Source organism: Temnothorax nylanderi, unplaced genomic scaffold (genome assembly GCF_030848795.1).
Source record: "Temnothorax nylanderi isolate EJ_2023f unplaced genomic scaffold, tnyl_v1.0 TNYL_tig0001_pilon, whole genome shotgun sequence".
NCBI classification, from domain to species: Eukaryota; Metazoa; Arthropoda; class Insecta; order Hymenoptera; family Formicidae; genus Temnothorax; species Temnothorax nylanderi.
The window spans coordinates 1,979,923-2,000,858 of record NW_027249063.1 but is presented as its reverse complement, the minus strand read 5'-3'; the positions used below and the strand labels follow the sequence as shown (position 1 = coordinate 2,000,858).

General features: G+C 39.1%; 2 protein-coding genes across 2 annotated transcripts in view; one reads left to right on the top strand and one right to left on the bottom strand.

Moving 5' to 3' along the window:
• LOC139772938 (L-lactate dehydrogenase) overlaps window positions 1–20,936 on the top strand; it is a 135,013-nt gene that overhangs the window by 4,072 nt on the left and 110,005 nt on the right. The gene's annotated exons all lie outside the window — the stretch shown is intronic.
• Window positions 1–20,936, bottom strand: part of LOC139772879 (uncharacterized) — a 79,136-nt gene that overhangs the window by 24,471 nt on the left and 33,729 nt on the right. Inside the window, exon 2 of the mRNA XM_071706925.1 lies at window positions 16,078–16,363. Coding sequence (XP_071563026.1) covers window positions 16,078–16,363 — 286 coding nt within the window. The remainder of the gene's footprint in view (window positions 1–16,077; window positions 16,364–20,936) is intronic.

The window sequence follows — 20,936 nt, the reverse complement described above, 5'->3', positions numbered from 1 at the left end:
CCCGATCGACGAACCGGGCGTATTCAATGACACGCACGAATAGGAGACGTTTTACTTTAATTACGTTTGATGTTTCCGAGTTGTTTTACTTCATAAAAGTTGCAATTGATAAACACATAAATGTGACGTTTGTGTACAATTTATCAAGAGAATGATATACTGATTACATATTTAGAATATTTGCAAAATCAGTGTATATTAATTAACTGTTTTTGAAACATTAGTATCATAAAACTTTGTTTTACTAAAATCGTACTTTGTTTCTTGATTATTCAGCATAAATATCATTTGCATAAACGGTCGTTTACTATTGACATAGATAAAGTGTTGCTATTTGTCAAATACGAAAGTATAGAAAGTATAATATTTATATGAAGTTCGAGTGCCATTAGATTGCCATTGATCGATACGTTTAGTGTTAAATGCGCGACGGGAATAAGATTCAAGGTTCTTACTTATCGAATGTATGGATAATTGAAGATGTAATTCATTTTGATTATCATTCTTATTCGGAAGATAAGTGATGGTTTCTGTCGACGGTTTCTGTCACGAATTTTGTCTTTGAAACGGCACCGCCGCAATCTGCATTATTTACGGCCTACAGGCGTGCGAACTCGGAATAAAAGCCGCGTGGACAGACAACGAATATTTGACACGGCCAATTTGAATGCTAAGCGAGAGTGCCCTTTCGCTCTCCCTCCGTTGTGAAATTATGCCGCGGCTCAATATGCGTAATTACAGCGAGTTGTCATTATCTTTGCCCCAGGACTTCCTCTCCCCTTGTGCGCCTTGCGGCTCTAACGCCCTTCGACCGCGTCAAGGTAATTAGAGATTTACCTTAATTACCTTCTTTCCGCAATAGATGCGCGCTTTTCGGCCGTCCTGAAAAATTGCGCCGGCGGCGTGTAATGCGCCAATATTTGTTTCAAACGCTGTTATCGTCTTCCGGCGATATTCCGTTATTTTTGTAAATTACTGCATCAGATGCTATCACAAGGGATTGCATTTTATTTCTAATGATATAATCTCTCCATAATTCATTTAGATAACATACTATTTGAAAATATTAGCCAAACAGTCGAATTTGATTTATCCAGCTATCCTTTGATCTATTCTATAAATTCGCGTAAAAATCTATTGTGATAACTCATGTCCATTTCGTTGCACTTTAGCTTCTTATTCCGATGTTTATTTTCTAATAGTTTTCTAACTGTTCCTCACACACGAACGTAAGCAAAAATTAATTACGATCTATATTCAAACACGCGATAATTCACGCGGTTAGATGGAAAGAGAATAATTAGGACTCGAAATAATTAAGAAATCGGCTACCCAGTTATTGGAGTAATAGCGGAAGCATTATCTGGATAAATTACAATTCGACTGCTTGGCTAATATTTTCAAATAGTATGTTATTATCCGAATGAATTAAGGAGAGATTACATCATCAGAAGTAAAATGCAATTTCTTCTGATATTAGTTCCAGTTAATCGAAATATGAGATATATATTACTTTTTTGGACTTATCGTTTTTCTGAGAGAAAATTACTGATTCATTAAATAACTTCTCTGATATGCACGGTCGAGGTCATCGTCCGTTCGCAAAAATCTCATTACTGTCATCCTTTGACATATATATGCACTATTCATGCCGCCTGACACATTGTTACGCGTCACATATGTTTTTTGTGTCACAAGAACAGGTTCAGCGGTTGTCATTGCGGAATTGGCAAAATAATTAAGCGCTTGCTTAATACGACTGCATGACGTTGGACATTGCGACAAACGTTCCGTGCCGACGATTCGTCGGATTTCGGCCGGTTTAGCTAATTATCGAAGGCGGACTTTATGTAATGTAAACGAAAGAAATACGGGTCGTTCATTAATCATCATTAAAGAATGATTCGGCGCTGCAAAAAGGCTCGCGCGAGATTTCTCGACTCGAAAGATGGACACACGTGCGAAAGCGACGTTGAGAATGTTGAGATGACTTGTGTATGCTTCCTCTTTTATCTTTTTTACACGCACAGTAGAAGTTTGCCAAAAGCTGCCTACGATCTCATACCCGCAATTCATTGAACTTCCCCTCAGGTTTTGAAAACAGTCGCCATTCATTACGGCACCTTAATCTCCACTAACCATCACTAATCCGAGAGTGCATCGAACGATAAGCTGTTAATAGCCATCATTGAAAATTTGAATCAATTTTTCTCGTTGTATGAGAAACGGTGTGCAAATAGATAAAGACGTCTTCGACGAATTTCGATAACATTTTTCACTTCATTAATGTATTCAATAAGATTGTTTTGAACAGCTCTTCCTATCGTGTAAAAATTACCATAGATGATGAGATGTAATCGCTAATCTATTTGTTGACATCGAACAAGCGATACCAGTCTTATTTATGTGTGTTTATATTAGGGTAAAAAAGATTCTTAGGTGAATCACATATTTTGATTTAGAAAGATATATTTTAATTGCAAAATTGCGATTTCTCTGTTTAGGATTTTATAAGATCTTTAATGGACAGATTGAAAAATCTATTTAAATAATAATGCCAAATAATATTTAAATTAATTTTTCAGAATTTGTTGTTGAATGCATTATAATATTTATTATATTTGCTATATACAGCAGATATAATTTTATCATTATTAGTGATAGGACTTTTCTGCTATTCAATTTGATAATTGAATTTGACACTTGATTTAATAATTCCCTTTTCTTCTCCTTAATTACGCGCGTGATTTATGAGAAAGAAATTCATAATAGCTGCAACATTGTTTGTCGAAGACACGATGTGAATGAAATAATTCTAGTTAGTAATATAGCTATCACGTGTTTATTATCTTTCGTAGAAGCGAAAACGGAAACCGAAATGGTCTGAATGGGTTGAATAAGACATTAGCGAGTCGGTGGTTTACCACGAAACGGACGAAGCGGCTCGATGTCTCGCTTCCCGGTACCCACGGCCCGGTACCACCGATAAATATGTCATTAACAACAATAATTTATCCGCCGCGCCGAGGACCGGCGGGCGCACCAGGGGTCTTTCAGCTGCTTCTTCCTTGCCAGAATGGCATCGTGCTTGCATATACAGGGTGGTTCACAATCTCCATGCTTTACGTATACATATGTCGAGTTCCTTGATCGATTCGATTAGTGAGCATTCAATCAAATGTCATTTTTTCTGTAACACTTTGACATCTAGTTTCGAGATAATATTTTTATATTAATGCCTAAATTGCGATTTTATTTAAATAGAGACAAGAAACCGGGCACAGTGTGCATTCCAAGCATAATCATGCAAATTATCTTGAATGTTTTTTTTTATTATATAAAACTTAAAAATTTATGTCTTAATATTTCTGACAAAGAACGACTTCCCAAATTAATCGTTGAATTCGCAGACAGAAAGAATTGCTTAAAATTTGAGAGACCGTATAGCCATGATAATTGAGCTGTCGTCCTCCGCCGTTGTCGCCACCGCAATTTTAATCGTTCACGCTTTGAACTCCGTGGGCGAAAGGCTTGGCGGGTCCTGGTCTGATTTCATGTAGGTATACGGGCCTTATCTGCCGACTTTGCGATTATTCTGCCGATTTTTGCTTCTGCAGTTCCTTACGCACATTATTTGTTATTCGCTCGTTCTTTATCGAACTATGCTCGCGTTTTTGCTCTTAATCGCTCTTCGTATATCTCTGGCGTAAAGGAATAGTCGCCACAAAACGGCTGTAAGAAAAATGTGTACGAAAATTCATGAAATTTATGTTAGGGAGAAAATAATAGTAAGTAGTTTTTCTGGAGAGGATTTATCCCAAATTTGGCAAAACTAAGATTCGTGCAAAATAAATTGTCGCACATGTCTCCGTATAGCACTGATAAATTAAAGATATAAGATATAATAATAAGATAAGAACGAAGTCATTGAAAATAATTTTCGAAATTTTACTCTTTTCATGACTGAAAAAGAATAAGCACAAAAATTTTTCAAAGTTAACAAGCAGAAATAACAATGCCGAACTTTCAGCAGGACTTTTGACGCAATTACATTATAACAAGTTAATTGAATTAATTTATAATTATTTCCAATATTGCTCGAATTTTGACATTAATTTAAAATCTGTATATTAGTTGCATATTAGTATCGATACATGGTCAAAAATTAATGACGCTGGACATTATTAATTGTTCAAAAAATTTTAATAAATTTGAAATGATGGAAGATGCTTGGATAGATAGAATGCAATAATAATATCTCACCAACAAATAATATCTGTCGCGATCTTCTATTGCGCATTAGTGTGAACATTTAATCATTATTAAAGCATTCGGATGCGCGCGAGGAAACTCACCATACACAATAACAGTAAATTTCGCGTGGTTATTGGAGAAATTAGTCGGGGTGTGTCGGACGCTCGTAAATAAAACCCAGACGACTAAAGATTTTAAAAGCATCGTTTGTTGTCTCGTCTACCTGATGGCTCAATATACCTGTGGTTTCGTAGGACTCATTACATATTCACGTCTCTTTCCACATTCACCCGCTACCGGCTAACACAGACATATAAAGCAAGCCTGATAAGATACCTCTCCATAAACGCGCGTAAATACAGCGGGCTTTCAGCCATTATATCGACCATTTAACAGTCGTCATTATTTTCATTGCTGCTTCACCGTGATCCGTGAGACGTGTGCATTACACGGACAATAATAAACAAAGTAAAATAATCTATGTAATGATAAAGATGTTATAATAAATTTCACAATTTCGTTTCATCAAGCATCACCGCGCCGTGAAATCCAACACAATAATAAAAGTAAGTGAAAAACTAGTAACGGTCAAGGTTTCAGAGGCGATGAACTTAACCGCAAATCACTTTTATTTGATCTTTACGATTTCCTTATAGAAGCCGAAGATGTTGGAAGGGTTAAGAGCGCTTCCCGCGTAGACTAATCGGCTGTTCGAATGTCAGGAGATATTTAATCCCAGTGCTTAGTTCTTAAGCACTTCTGTAAACAGATCATATTCCAAACTGACAAATGTTTCGTCAATATTTATCTTTCTGTCTCATTACCAAACTTCTTTCACTTTTCGCATTCAATTATAATAAAAAAATTATTTTTAATTGCTGCAAACATTATTAATTGCTTATTAATCTATTAATAAACCGAAAGAAATTGTACCACTGGAAACTGCTATCTTTGATATATCTTAAGAATTATATATTTACGTTTTTTATGTAAAATTAAAATATGGAAGAAATATAAAACTAATAACTGAAAATACTTGGATATTCATATGAAATCTATATACATTTTTAATTAGCCATCGATATGATCTTTATTTTCTTTATTTTAATCAAATAATGTTCAAACTGCCAAAGCAATCTATTTTCATGTTAATCTTCCATTACAAGCTTTTCTATAATTATATGGGTTATATCAGTCTTACACAAAAATCTTCTGTTTCTTTCTATTCTTTAAAGTTGTACCGTTTGGTAGCTTTATTATCGTCATAGGCCAATGTGTAGTAACCTCCTGTAGTGCTGACGAAAAATCGATTATAGCTTTGAGTAAACGCCCTGCGTGCTAGGTGCGTGCGTCTTCCGGACACGTCGTAATTCATGCCGCAAGACTTTCACCGCTAATCGTCCGTCGACTTTCGAACTCTACGTATAAATAAAGGATACGCAGCGTACTGGGTCTCGATAATGACACGTAAATCATTTCATCTTGTCGATCGCGTTCTCGAAACGTGCGACTTACGTGTGTATGTTGCTCGGACATTTTTATTAATTCAGTTAACGGCAATAACGAATCCATTGTAAAAAAAGAACACCGTGATGAACGAATCCGCGAGAAAAGATCACGCATTCTCGTGTTCTACGTCGTGCTAACTAATCGACATTCGGCTGGATGTGCATATGAAATGAAGCATGTCGAACGTCTAAAAAATTATACTGTTCAGATTTGCGCCATGTGGTCGTGAAGATTCGCGCGTGGTCGTGTGATGACATTTCGAATTAAGAGACTGCTGAATTATTCATCCAACTGCGGTCTGACAATGTGCGAAATATGAGCTGTCCTTGCGGGCATGCGTTACGTCATTCTAATCCGTTATCGATGTCTACCGACGAGTGACGAAAGAAAAAAGAAGAAAGAGAGAGAGAGGGGGGGGATACTATTATTACGTCGTCATATTTGACCAAATATGACGAGTGGTAGAATTCGATAGAATTCGATATTACCGAGTCTTTTTACGCCGCTCGGCGTCTCATTATTTGCAACCTACAATCGAGATAAAGCTGTACAAGTTCGAATCGTAGATCGTGATTGAAAATGCGTGTAAGGTGTACGTAGCGTGTTCCCGAGTTGGCAGTGTTGGCACTCGGGCGACGAGGGAGGGTACGGGCACGGGGGAGAATGTCGGGAATAAAGAATAGTCGAGAACAGATCCATCACCAGGTGAACGATCGACCGAACGGAGTTATCCGTCATCCCATCTCTAGGTTCACCAGCCGCGATACTCCTCCACGTCCGTCTCACCCTTCGTCCGTCTGTCCGCGAAGGTGTGGCCGGCGAGACAGACGGACTGACAGTCAGACAGTCGGTTGTCTTTCCACGTGTATACGCGCGCGCTTCATTTCGGATCCTCTCTTTCTCTCTCGCTTGTACGATAAAAAGACCGCGCGGCCGCCGCAGCGGCTTCCTGAAAGCATTTAATTGCCAGGCTGGCACGCGATCAAATATCAATTATCAACACTTTACGGAGCGAGAGTTCTTAAGTTCATCCTCGTCATCGCTCTGCGCGGAATAAATCGCTCCTATTTAAGCGAAACGGCTGAACTCGCCGAGCTGATTGAACATCAATATCCTCTTATCTTGGAATCATTGGCTCTGCATCTTCAATTTTATAATGCATATATTCGCGTATATTAAATAATATTAATATATTAAATAATAATTTTAAAATGATCTAATCTTGAAGAAAATATTCAACAATGCAACGAGTTTCCCGCGGATTTTAAAATATAAGTTCATCAATATAATAAGTGTTGACTATAAGTTTATATAGATTTTTATTTTAAACGCTAATCTTAGAATTTTTTTCTAGTAAAAAATGATTTCTGTAGGAACAAAATAAACTTCATTTAATCTGTTTGAAAAAAGACTCTGAATGTTTAATTCATAAAAGATTAAGTTCCACTCATAAAACTATCTGCCTTTGTCGAAATAAAAGATAGTCCGTTAATTGCAATAGCGATGCTTGAGAGGAGAAAAGGTAATGATACAAATAGATAGATAGATAGATAGATAGATAGATAGATAGATAGATAGATAGATAGATAGATAAATGGATAGATACGCCGAAGAGATTCAACCGCACTAGGCTTTGCGAAGCTCAGTAATGATGCGTTTATCTGAACAATCTCGCCGGCTGGACATTGTCCTTCATACTTAGTGAACGTCGCATTTAGCCGCGGGGTTATTGAACGCCGCATTCAGATTGCGTCGGTTGATCTCAGATCTGAAATCTACCCTTCGAGAAGAGCAGTGCGATCGCGTCTTGATTGGCAGCTTTCCGAAGACGTCGGTGCCGCCGCAGTGGAAGAGCCGAGCGCTTCCCCGGAGGCGTAAAACGGTATCAATACGCCGCACGATGCAATCCGTACATCAACAATAGTCACGATGATTATATAATATCAAAAACAATGATAGTAATCGCAATAGCAGAAGTACCACCGGTGATTACATGATTATATAAGATATCTCAATAAAATCGAGATAGGTATCTTTGTTACTTTTGCAAATACCAAATACGTTTCGTGTTATATTATATTCGAAGCATAGTGTGTGCAAACGTATGTAAATTCCTAGTTTAGACTGTTTTGCTAAAATTTTATACCAGAAATATCACAACTAATCCTATTAATTTTGGAAATGTCAAGTATCTGCCATGGTTTTTCTAGAAATAACAGTATAAGATGCATTATTTCATATTGTGATGAGAATCTTCTATTATTTAAAAATCATGTGGGGTAGAGAGAAATATAATTAATAAAGTATAATTATTATAAGAAAAGTACATATTGTAAAAATTCGAAGACGCTAATGTTGGAGATGCATCAGATTAATTAAATATTTATTCAATATTGATATACAATATATTAATATGTAAATGTATAAATTATGCAACTGATAGCCTTTCATAACGTGTCATGTAATGTCTAATTTTGTGAACGGAACTTTTGGCATATTAATGGCATCCGCATGCATTAATAAGCAAGAAATTTTCCTTTGAAGAACCAGTCGGCTATTCCCAGTGGCTGTTCGTGAGAAATACTCTGTGCTTATACAAACGGAGCTTAGTTAACGGAATCGTTCGCTCATACACTCCACATCAACCCTGAACTCGAGAAACCCGCGCTCGAAGGCACTTGGTACACGTCAACGTCAGGTTCGTACCTACGTCGGGTAAAAGTGTAAGAATAGAATCGAGTGGATAGGTTCTTCTGTAGCTCGTTCTGTGTACGTCGGGCCGAAAAGAAGCGAAATAGAAAGAGAGAAGAGCACTTCTTCACGAGTCTTATGGCCGGTGTATGTCTTTAAAAACTTTCAAGAGGCATGCACGTTATCGTTAATAGTATACGAGAAGAAGTCCATGAGGAAAACAAAGGCGCCATTGTCGCGTTTACGGAACTTGACGTTACAGTCGGCCCGCGGTATAATCGATGAGTCGTAATTTGATGACTCTATTTCTCAACGTCAAATGGTCCGAGCCGTAAGTGTCATCCGAAGAACTTTTCGCCTGTGGAGTCACTGTTATTAATTATGAATACGCCGTATTCAATACAGTAGAAGATTTTATTAGCAAAAATTGAGATATTATAAAATTTGTTGATAACATCTGCAAAATATTGTATCCGGTTTATGAGTCTTAACTTAAAAGTTAACGAGATACATTGTATGTCCAAGAAGAAATTTATAGCAGCGCTCGCCAAATACAGTTTGAGTAAAATTGGGATGTAAGAGCGTAATTATCGCGAACGAGGAGCCAAGGGAGGTCGACGAGACTTGGACGTCCACACTTCTGGGTGGCTCGTATAAAATTCCCTGAAGAACAGCCGCGCCGCGCGCAGGAGGTCGACGAAATCGGGGTGGGAAAAGTTGGTCTCTGCGGGTTGTCGCCGGGTTCGTCGAATCTCCTGACTCACGACGATCGCCGTGGATACAGTGGTATTTCTACGACGTCTAGTGTAGAGATACGTGACGGCTGTTAACATCTTCTTTCGCGTTTCTCTCCCCAACCGCACTCCCACGTGAGACAACGCGAGTTGAGAAAAAGGACGATAAACAACGACCCCGCTTCTGGCGGGCTCGCGCTCACGTCTTTACAAGCATTCCTAAACGAGCGCGGTGCCATCGACAGGTGGAACGCGGATGTTTCCGGTACCGCGCCACATTTCGTGTCGTCGAGATAAAACAACTATGTTCGGCATAGCTCGGTAAGTGCCGTAGATAAGGAAGTCTCGCCGGAACGACTCCGACTGTCTTCATATAATCGCTTCAGGTTGTAATCTTAATTACGCCGAAATGCCGTTGGAAACTGCGTGGCATGAACGTATCAATAGTCGAGCTTGCTACTCAGTCTAAAGAAAGGTCTTCGAGAGAAATTTGGACGTTGAAATATGCGCTTATATCTAGACGTTAGAGCTAAAGAAGACTCGTAACAGCTTTTGGATAAGAATAAAAGTGTTTTTCTGCGTTTTCCTCGTTGCTTTAAATTTGAATAAATTTAAATCGTTAGATTCATTCAAGTGGCTCTTGCAATTCATACCAGAAATTAATAAATACACGTCACCTGATTCTTATCTTAAGTATTATTTTCATATACAATAATTAAACGATATTCGTTTATTGAATGTAGCGTTACAAATTTGTCGCTAAATGGAACGGCAGATGCACGGGTATTTTAATCTGTGACGGCGTTTATTTTATTTTTTTGCCGCCGTACCGCGAACATAGATTTTATCGGCGTGCTATTCGCGAGGCGTCGAAAAGAGGTTGCGACAACAGACTTCATAACGCGAATCGTGTAATCACGAGATGTAATCAAGCGTTCAATGAGATATCGCAGGTTAAATGAAATGTCATAAACCTCGCTCGCGACTTTAATGAAAACGTTGGCGCACCAACGTACCGTGAGACTCACTAATTACTGCGTCCTGGCGATCCCCGGGATTAAGCCGCGGCATTACGTAGATCACGACAGCTTCCTAGTTGTTGATTAATATGCGCTATTATAAAATAAACTTTGGCGCGTAATTCTCGGGTAATTTGTACGGGGAGGCTGCCAAAGAGAGATAACACGTAGGGGACACGATAATTAACTCCGTACCAATCATCGTTAGCGGGTCGCGCTCGATCGTTGTCCGCTGCGGCGAAATCGTGCGATACACGCCACGAGCGCGCGCGTGGGCATCGATGTGCAATGCACTATCTCGGTAATAAACGTACCATTATCCAATTTACCGTTTTCTATAATTCACGTGCGCGCCGACGTGCATAGCAGTACGCCGTTCGCTTCTCGCAAGATTGATGATTTGCCTATCTGCGCCAGCGATCTTTATTTACATATAATTAACTCGTGGCTCTTTGAAGTTGAATTAATTATCCACTAAAATGCACGATTAATACGCTCACCAGTCTTAGCCTCTCTTCCTGTGTAATTTCTCCGCTTTCATGACAGCTATCTGATGGCATTAGCGAGCCCGCGATAATTCATACGTGCCTCTCCGCGAGATCGCGAATCATTTTTCATATCCGTCATCGAGCGAACGAAGTCTACTTGTATTCATACCGACGACACTATCGAGGGACATTACAGATGTTTAAATCTGCTTACATTAGTTATGAAAACATTGTTGTCCTATTCTATTAAAGGAATTGGGTTTGTATCATTTCGCTTTGTTTCACGGATCTCTCATTTTCTTATTTCTTCCTTATATTAATATCTTTGTTAACAAATACACGAGTCTTTACCCGTGTTTATCGATCAATCACATAAGCCAAAGAAAAAAACTGATATTCATACATTGAAACAGCATATATGAACTTCATTTTGAAAAAGAAAGTATGCATATGATGTAATTATTTAAAACGATATTAATCTATTTTTTAAGATATATTTATATATTTATATATAATTATCATTATGTTAATTGTACATATCCGTAGATATCTAATTCATGTCTTGCCGCGAATAATAAGATTGTCATAAAAATTTCTGCATCTACATAGATCTTTTCTTTAAGAAGCAGATACATATAGATTAATCTACAGTGATGTGATTTTTTATCATGTTTTTGGATTCTCTTTGAATTAAAAAATGTTCTGTTTTTCGTGAAACAGCGCAACAAACGTTAAATTCGTACGCTTGCAATCACGTGCTCGCGATCGAAGGAAATTGCGCACGAGTGGTAGCCTACGCACCACTCGAATACGTCGCTTCGCCGGCCCTGCCAATAAATCTACGTGGGCGAGATCGGCTTTTAGATTAAAAGTGCACGGCTCAGGGCACATAAAGAGGCGGGAAGGTGGGACTCGATGGTTACCCCATGAAATTTTCGTTCGCGCGCACGGGACCCCCTCGCTACTCGTTCTCGTTTGCATTCGTCGGCATCGCGCGATATACAGGCGCGAAGGTGCTTACTTTCGTCGCAGCGAATGCCCGACACTGTGGCTCGTCGAAAAAGGAAGGCGTCGAGAGGAACGGGGGGAACGACGACGTGGACGGCGAAGAAGAAGAGGAGACGGAGGAGACGGAGGAGATGCTTACCGTTGGACTAAGGGAGACTTCGTTACGTTCCCTTGGTCCAGGCGTATACGCAACGAGATAACATCGATCCAGTACAGATATACGCGAGAGAGTACGGCTACCTGCTGGTTATCGTACCGTGAAAATAGCGAAATGTGCTCGCAGGCATATAGCGTGAATTAGATGTACGATTTTCCATTATTTACGGGAGGGTTTTACTTTTTATTATACTGCAGAAAATTCTAACTCTGTCTCCTCGCATCGGATAAAGCAATGAAGATATCAATCTAAATAATTAGATAAAATAAATAGATAAAAAATTAAGATATTAATTCTAAATAGTTCGATTAGTTTTTGTTACAATTAATGCAATTATTAATGTCTTAGCGTATGGACCGTGAGCATTTGAACGAGGTTGATTTGCATGTCGCAACTTTATGCGCATTATTTCTTATTTCCTCGGGAATAAAGTCTAGTCGCTTTGTGCAGTGTAGTACGCTTTGCTTAATGTCGCGGTGCAATTAATGTCCGGCGATTTATACGCGCGCCGTTATGCGTCGAGCATTATTAAATCGATTCATATTCCGACGCAAAGCGCTGAGATTAACCGCTCTGGAACACGAGATTTCTAACACAATGAAAGGCAAATGTTAGAGTCCGACAAAAGTGTTCATAAATCCATAATGGAAGGTCATTTTTCTGTATGATTATGTATATAGTTAAAACCGACGCTTATGATTTTTTTTACAGTTATTTATTATTTATTTATCTGCTTTATTTTAAATATTTATAAAAAATCCGTAAAATTGTAGACATATTAATCTATATAATAATTAAAATATGTTGTGGAATTGATGATAAGAATATTACATTCTTTTGCAAACTATTAAAAGATAGCAAAAACATTCGTAAAAATTCAAATTTGTAGAATTTTTTGTCTTTTTTTTATAAGCCTTGAACTTCAACGTTCACTATTACTTGAAAACTTAATAAATAATACTCGAACTACTTTTCCCTGTTAACTTGATACATTTCCCTGAGTGGAACGTTCCTTCAGGGTACAGTAATTAATCACCCTTTGTTCTTATATTTGCGAATCCCTTACTGGCTCTCCGTGTGAAACATTTTTACTCGTCGTTCATAATAAATGCCACCCTCGTCGAGCGTTAACGAACCTTCGCGCAGATCTCCGAGTGCGAAATGTACGAGTTATTGCTCGCTGTTGAAGTCACGCCGAATCGTGCGGCCTATCGTCGACACGAGGCAAAAGACCGAAAGATACTCGTAAGCTCGCATTAAGTCCGTTCTCTCCTCTGTTTTCTTTGCCAGTCCCGATCTCCCCGCCTCCCTCGTTGTCTTTCCTCGTCGACAAGCACGGGGCCTGCATCATGTCGAGAGTAAGAGGCGCGATCTCGTAATTATTACGTCGTGAAGGATAGGAAGTGACGCGATGATTACCGCCGTTGCCAGCCTCCTTGAAGCCCCTGATGCACCGTTCTCTTGCTCCGATTCTATTTTCTTTATTTACCGCCGGGTTCCACTCGTGCGCCATACTACTTTGTGATTTGGCGACGAGGACGTCGCGTCGCGCGTCGAAACATGTTTCTCACAAGCCGTGTAGTACATGACGCGTGCGTTTATGAAGATAATAGAACGAGGAAATTTTTCCCATGTGTTACAACAAGTTATAACGTGATAACAATTAAGGTTTAATTGGTATGACGATGGCGTGATGACTAACAACTTTCATTCGGAGTTCATAAACGGTTACATGTTACGTCTCTATTCACGCATAGAGAGTATCTGTTGGTATTGTGATTGAACTTGCAAGAGGTATCAAACGATTTTATCGTCGTCGGAAACAAAGGCGACGAATGATCAAGGCCCGGGATTAGATTCGGATCTAATATAAAACTTCGGCTTTCATCGCGACCGGAAATACGTCTACGGCTATCCGATACAAAATATAAAGCACGAGAGGAGATTGACCCAGCGAATCATGCAGCAGTGTAAAAGTGCTGTCATAGTCCTGACAGGGTCAATTATCCCCACCGTCGACCGCCGCCATTCTCGACGTTAATTGTCGAGCGGTATAACGTAGCACGACATGCCGGCAGCGCAGGCGCCACAATAAAAAGAGGAGCAGACGAGGAGTGCGTCCTCCTCGCACGGTAGGATGCACCCAGCCGCCATTTTGGTGGCGGTGCAACAGAGGCGTAATAACTGCGGGAATTCATGGTAATGGCGATAATGCGTGCCCGGACGACGGGGTCCGCGGGGCGGAAGAGGATAGGGGCGAGGCCCCTGAAGAAGGCCCACCGGAGGAGTGGGGAAGGCACCGCGTGTCATGATGCAGAAACTTGTACGTTTCGTGCGTACGTGCGAACACCGATCCCGAAGGGGAGAATCATGGGAGCGGGACCGGCGTGTTTCTGATTGGTCGGGGCACATCAACCGGATGTGAAGGTCGGCCTACGTTGGGGGAAAGCATCCGAGAATTATCCCTTGCAGTTTACACGTTACGATAGGGAACACAGGGAGGTCCGTCGAATTCTTTATAATCGACAATTGTTATCTCGTTTCACTCATTAATATATTTTGATCGATTTCCTCCATTTTGAAGTCAAATTTAATAAAAAAATATTTGATTAATGCACAATTAATGTGTCTGGCTTCGTGCTTCCGCTATAAAATATGACGGAAACGGTTCTAGCAATATCTCTGTTACGAGAATTAATACAGCTGCTGATTGATATAGATGAAAAATGAGAAATAAGTAAAAAGAGAGATAAGGAAGGATTCTAGCGATCTTGCATAGCAATTTTCTATGATTTTGCTGCGGTTTTAATATTTTTCAATTTGTCTCCGTTTTTTATATAGCAGCATTACTATTTTCCGTTTCTTTTAGCATGTAATTATGAATGAGAAAGTAATATTACCATCATGTAAAACTGTATTAAATGCATTTTTTGTGCTCTTGCAATTAAGATCGTGACAAAAATCGCGAACAACAAAGGTGGCAAAAAACGCGGCACGTACTATGTACGCCATGTTTGCATTACTTATTACGTTTAATGAACGTGCTTAAGACGGTCATCTCGTGTGCTCGTAATAACGATCTCTCTTATAATCGCGCCGATGTCTATCCTGTGTCCAACCTTTGATTTGGAGCACAATCCGGAATAATGAAAATCTCCATGTAGTATACTTTCTGCGTGCGGTAAGCGGAGTGAGAAATAAAGATATCTGAGAAGATTGTAAACCAAGTCATAGTATGTGTAGATATTCTTACAAATTTTACCACAAGCTGCTAGATAATTAACGTGTAGCGTTCCAATAAAAGAACTTACATCGTTTATATCTTTATTTTTTTTAATGAAATTATATTGGAATAATATACGAAATAATAACTTGTACGCGTGCGGTATAATGATAATTAGAAGAGAATCTAACGCGCTTGATATTTGTGAGGGTTCCTACAGAGGAATAGAAATTTCACAGCATCGTTACAATGAACCTTCGTTGACGTTTATTCGAGAGGGATCTCCCCAAATCTTGAAGCACGTACTAGACTGGAAAAGCTGTTTGACGAATAAACACGTTGCAAACATGGTTGAGTGTGTATACGAGGAATAACCCTCGGTCCTGATGTGGACAGATGCATGGCTCGAAAGACCACTCGTCATCTTTCGAGAACTACTAGCTGAAGTGATGACAAGAAAAACTGACAGAGCATATGACGAACGCCACATTATTTGAAGCGAACATATTTCAATAGTATTTTTCCTCGTGCCGGATAGAAAATACTTGGATTGCGTTCGAGTGACCTAATATGGAGCAATTAAAACATTTAATAAAGTTCGGCGTTTGAAAGTTAACGGTGTAAGACAGAATGAGTCGACAGAATTAAACGTTCTTATTTTTTTTTAGTGTCGAAATCTTACTTAAATATAAGTAATTTTATTTTATAAAAGGAAAAGTTTTTCACACTCATGAATTTTTAAATTTACTTATTTATTTTTAAATTTATTTAGTAAAATGACAATCACGGGACTTATTTTTTAAAATATATAATTTTATTTTATATGTTGTTATGCTTATATACTGGCTTTTATACGAGTAGATTTTATATGTTAGATTTTCTTGTTTTTGATTATGCTTGTATAATAAATGGTTAAATTAAAAATAACCAGCAGATTTTCCGAACGAGAAAAAAAGCGATAAAATTCTAGTACGACGAGAAATGTAAGACTTACCAAGGGTGCCGTCCAGGGAAAAAGAATGCCTATCGTTTCTCCATGCCCACGAACACAAATCGCAGGTGGTGAGCCCATCGGTGGCGATGCTCTCTTCGGGTAGATAAGGTGGTCTAGGTGGTGGCGGTACAAAACTCCCAATAACAGCCCACAGGGAATCGACGTCGTTGCCGACGCCGGTATAATACAATAATTCTTCTTCGGCGACACCGGCAAACCAGTCCATATCGTTTACACTAGGATGGACTGTGTTCGTACTTGTCGTGGTTGAACCGGTGACTGTAACCTAAAAATGAAGCAGGTGGTCAATGCAAATTCACATAATATGAAAATGTGTTTAAAAATGCACGAATTGCGTTCCTCACTTTTTCGGTTTTAATGAAAAATTATCTTTGATTGTAAAAATTTCATGATTATACGAAACGTACAATATATTTTTATATATGCTCCGTTGGACAAACATATATTTGTGTCACAACAAATTATTGCGCGTTTTTTTAACTTAATTTTAAATAGATACCTGAGAAATTATTTTCACGTATTATAGTTCTGATTTCTCTATTTTAATTATAACTAGTAATAATAGTTACAATTAATGAGAAATTTCACAAACATTTCTAGTCATATTAAATCTATAAATCTAGTCAAATTAATTCTATAAAAATGAATTGCTAAGCGTAATCTGCTATTAGATCTGCTGCGGTTTACATTCTGCTAGTCTATATGTGTCCCAATGCTCTGACAGTCCCGAGTAAACATGACTAATGGAATCCCCATCATATCCCTGCGCAGTTGTGGAAAAAAATCGAATGCATCCAGTCTGTCTCCACGGGTACATGTTTCAGGAAATGGCGGGGCAAACAGACGTTAAAATCAAAAAGAGTGAGGAACAAAGTCGGCGCATCTCTGAACATTTTTCTTGCTTGAAACAGTGGGGAACACCGGATGAAGCGGGTCTTCGCAAAGAGACGTTCAGTGTCCTAACTCTTACGACAAACACTGGAAACTGTATGGGCGGTAGCAAACAAATGCGCCTTCTTTCTTCCTCGCTCAGTTAGTTCGCTTCCTGCGTCTCGTACAAGAATTTAATGAACAAGAGACTTGACAAACAACAACATCCATGCGTTAATTAAAGAAATGAATTATCAAAAGCTTTTAAATATAGGTACTCTTGAAAATATTTGCGTATGGAATGTGGAATGTGTAGCAGATAACGAGAATTATAAACACATATATGTACGAGAATTTTTTATTTTGACATAAATAAGTTAATAAATGTATTTTGCTATATGATGAAAGCTTGTGCAATTTAATACATTTATTAATTCAAAAATTTTCGATGCAAGGTATATATGGGATATATTTCTTTATGAAAGAAACAAACATGCACCTGAGATCATAACGTGATTGCGTATGAGCTAGGCAAGAAAATCGAGAAACATTACCATGTATAGCGTTGCATATTTCCGAGTGAGTAGCATGAAAAAAAATATATATGCCTTTAAGGTATGCGTAGCTCGTCAAACAATGATTACTTCGAAAGACGATGATTGTGTAAGGTGAAATTCTATGCCGTAAGACGGGGTTTAACAGAGAATTCAAAATCGATAGATATAGCGAATGATTATTCGTTAAGCCTTCTCCCGATATTTTCGGCCGCATGGTAATTATTGACACACAGAAGTATTAGAGAGATATTAGATGAATGTATCTTTTTTTTCTTATTTGATTACCATAATTGTAGTATAGTAGCTTGAGGATATAGGAAATTCTTCGAACATGAATCGCACGCAACTACCTGTAATAACTAATGACTTTATCCATTCGTTGCTACTAGGCATTCCGACATGTTTCATGTGAACTGCATATCAATCTAGGATATGCAAACAGATATTCAAGCGGAATAGTACATTCGTAATTTTAGTATTAGAGATAAATGTAGTTCATCATGATAGAACGGAAATAACACGGCGCTTTTAATATACTTTTACAAATTACTGTGAGTAACTTTCTTAATGAAACGCACTGAACGTTTTGTAAGGAAGTGTTGTATTTAATTTAAAGCTAATATCTCAATCTTGATTTATGTTTGTTTAATAGGAAAGTTGCGCGTAATAATTAAATAAAAATCGAATACAAGAATATAAGAGAGTTTTAAATCTATCTACAAATTATAACAACCGCTATTAGGCAAGATGCATTGAAAGAACCGAACGATATTCGTGCGCGGTCATTATACTTTAACGGATTAAAAAGATTGAGGGGCGTAGAAACAATGCCGCGCGAAGCGTTCCTCTCCATTGAATTCCATCAGCTTCGGATCTGGTCGAACGATCGAACGAAATAATCTCCCCATGAGGGATCCATTTGTGCGGCCGCGGTGGTTCTTCGTGCTCGACGTTCGCGTCGCCCGCGCCGGTAGAAGGTCCAACGGTTTGCGTATCATCGACGGGATCGGAAGAGTCACTGTGTTTATTCTCCTCCCCGTTCTTTGTCGTGGCTTTTCCACGGCGGCGCGGCGGCGGCGCGGCGGCGAGGTGGTCGCGGTGAAGATTCGACTGCGGGCAGGATACGTCCTTGTATCTCCACGGAGAGGGTGGAGTGCTTTTGTGGCGTGCGGGAGGAGGTTCGTGGTCGGGATTGTGGATAGGAACCGGGAGAAGCGCTGAGACCCTCCGCTCAGCGCACAATGGCACGCATTGATCAGCTTAATTACCGTGATATCGGCGTAATTAAAGCCCCGTTGTGTTGGAGCCCTTTCTACGAAGGCGTCGAAGTAACCCGTGACTCGACTCCCGGCGTCAGGATTCTCGCATTCCCTCCGCGTCTCTCTTCTCGATTCCTTCGTACGATTCTCGTCAAGGCCCCTCTGTCACTTCCCCGCGTTCCACGGCAACGCTTTGTTAATAAGCCATTATCCGGCCGGCGACGCACCTTCGGCGGATCGGCGAGGCGCGCGTTCAATCGCGTGGTGGTGCTTTTAAAGAAGCGCGGCTCGTAGAGGCCAGCCGTGGAGAAATTACGAAGGCAATCTCATCCGGCGTGTGCGGGGCCAGGTGGAGTCAATTTTTCAAGTGAGCACATCCGCTATATCGCGATTTGATATCGAGAAAAGAGATGAAGGATGATACCCGCGTAATGACGAACGATATTGAAAAAAACTTTGCCTCACATTCCTTCCCATGTTTGTTTTCTTTTATTTTATTCTCGGTAAAATCTTTTAAATATTTGTAATATTATGATATAATTACCTTTAACCAATTTTTTTAATTAATGATGAAACGCATTTAATTATTGGATACTGTTATTAAATACATATGACGTATATGACATTTTTGATCATCCTGTACGTTAAACAACAATATCTTGAGACAATCGAGAATCGGCAGACTGTCACACGCGGTTAATTCTCTCGATTTCTAACGCTATCGTGACGATATAAATTTTTTGTGTAATAGTGCATCATCTGCACGCGTTCGCATTGTTGGATTCAAGGTCGAAATTCAAGTATCATATCGTGTATTATCTTTCCAAGATAGGCTGTGAAAAGAAGAACCTCATAGCCGATAAAACTATAGTCAATCTCGAAGTTTGTGACCGCTTCAAATCTCAGGTTAGTGATACAAAAAATTAGTTTACATTTCTGTTAGCGAGATGTAACGATATTCATGTTTACGACTAATCGGTTCGTTATCGCGATAATACTTCATGTACGACGTGATTACACAATTTTACAAGAAATATTATCTACATCTATATTAGCTAATTAAACTAAACGAAACTAAATTAAATTGAAAAATGGGGGCTGTTCGATTAATTTGCGGCACATCGGTATCAACTTAACAAGGACTGATCCAAAGTGCTAGCACTTCGAGCTATTACTTTCCGATCTCATCTGGTGTGCTCGTTATATTCGAAGAAAACATCTCGTTATAATTACGAGGCGTTGGCGTTTACGAGCGAAAGGGATGAAGTCCTTATAACACTCCTTGTTAACTCTAACATCCTGTTCAACTGCTCCGTCGTTTCTGGACAAGCCTGATTCAACCTGTTAAAATATTCGTTAACTCGAATGTTCTAATCACGGATTCGTGCGTTTTATGCTTTAGATGCCAATAACTCCTTTTCGTTCATCATAAGTTGTCCAAATTATTTAAGTATCCATTTGTGACTGATGAAATTACTCTCTTTTTCTTGATTAAAATATCGCAAAATAATATAAAAATTGACATAAAAATCTTAACTGTTCGGGAATTTTGGTAAAATTGAAGTATTATTAAATATTAACAAATATTACGTAATTGGCGTCTAAATGTTTGTGTGAATATTGCTGAGGGCGATTGAAACACAACTTTTGCTGGACAAAAATATAAGAAACGTTGAAATCAAAGAGCCGACGTTCAGAATGCGACTAAAATTATAGGGTCTCCTTCAAATTTCCATGTTAAAGTGGATCTAACATTCTTTTGACGTTTCGGTTGCGATTCACACCATTGTCCCTACAGTTTCTTTCGTGTCTCTTTATACCCCAACATTCTGCCTCTCCATCGGTCGTCTTCAAATATATCTTAGAGCTCGTACCGCGGAATTTGCGCTCCGTTTCTATCGAGCCGCCACCGCCACTCGACGTGTTTCGTCGGACCGCACGCATTTGCAATTCTGACACATTTGGCGGTGAGGTATAACACAGTGCACGCTATTCGCGGGCGAATCTGCTCTCCTCGAGACAGAGAGAAGGACAAAAGGAGGAGAATACCCCACGAGCTACGTGGCGGGAACGTTGGAATATCAAATGATTCTCGGAAAGATCCTCCTGGTCCATCTCGCGTCGCCTCTTCGTCTTCGATCCCGTCCTCTTC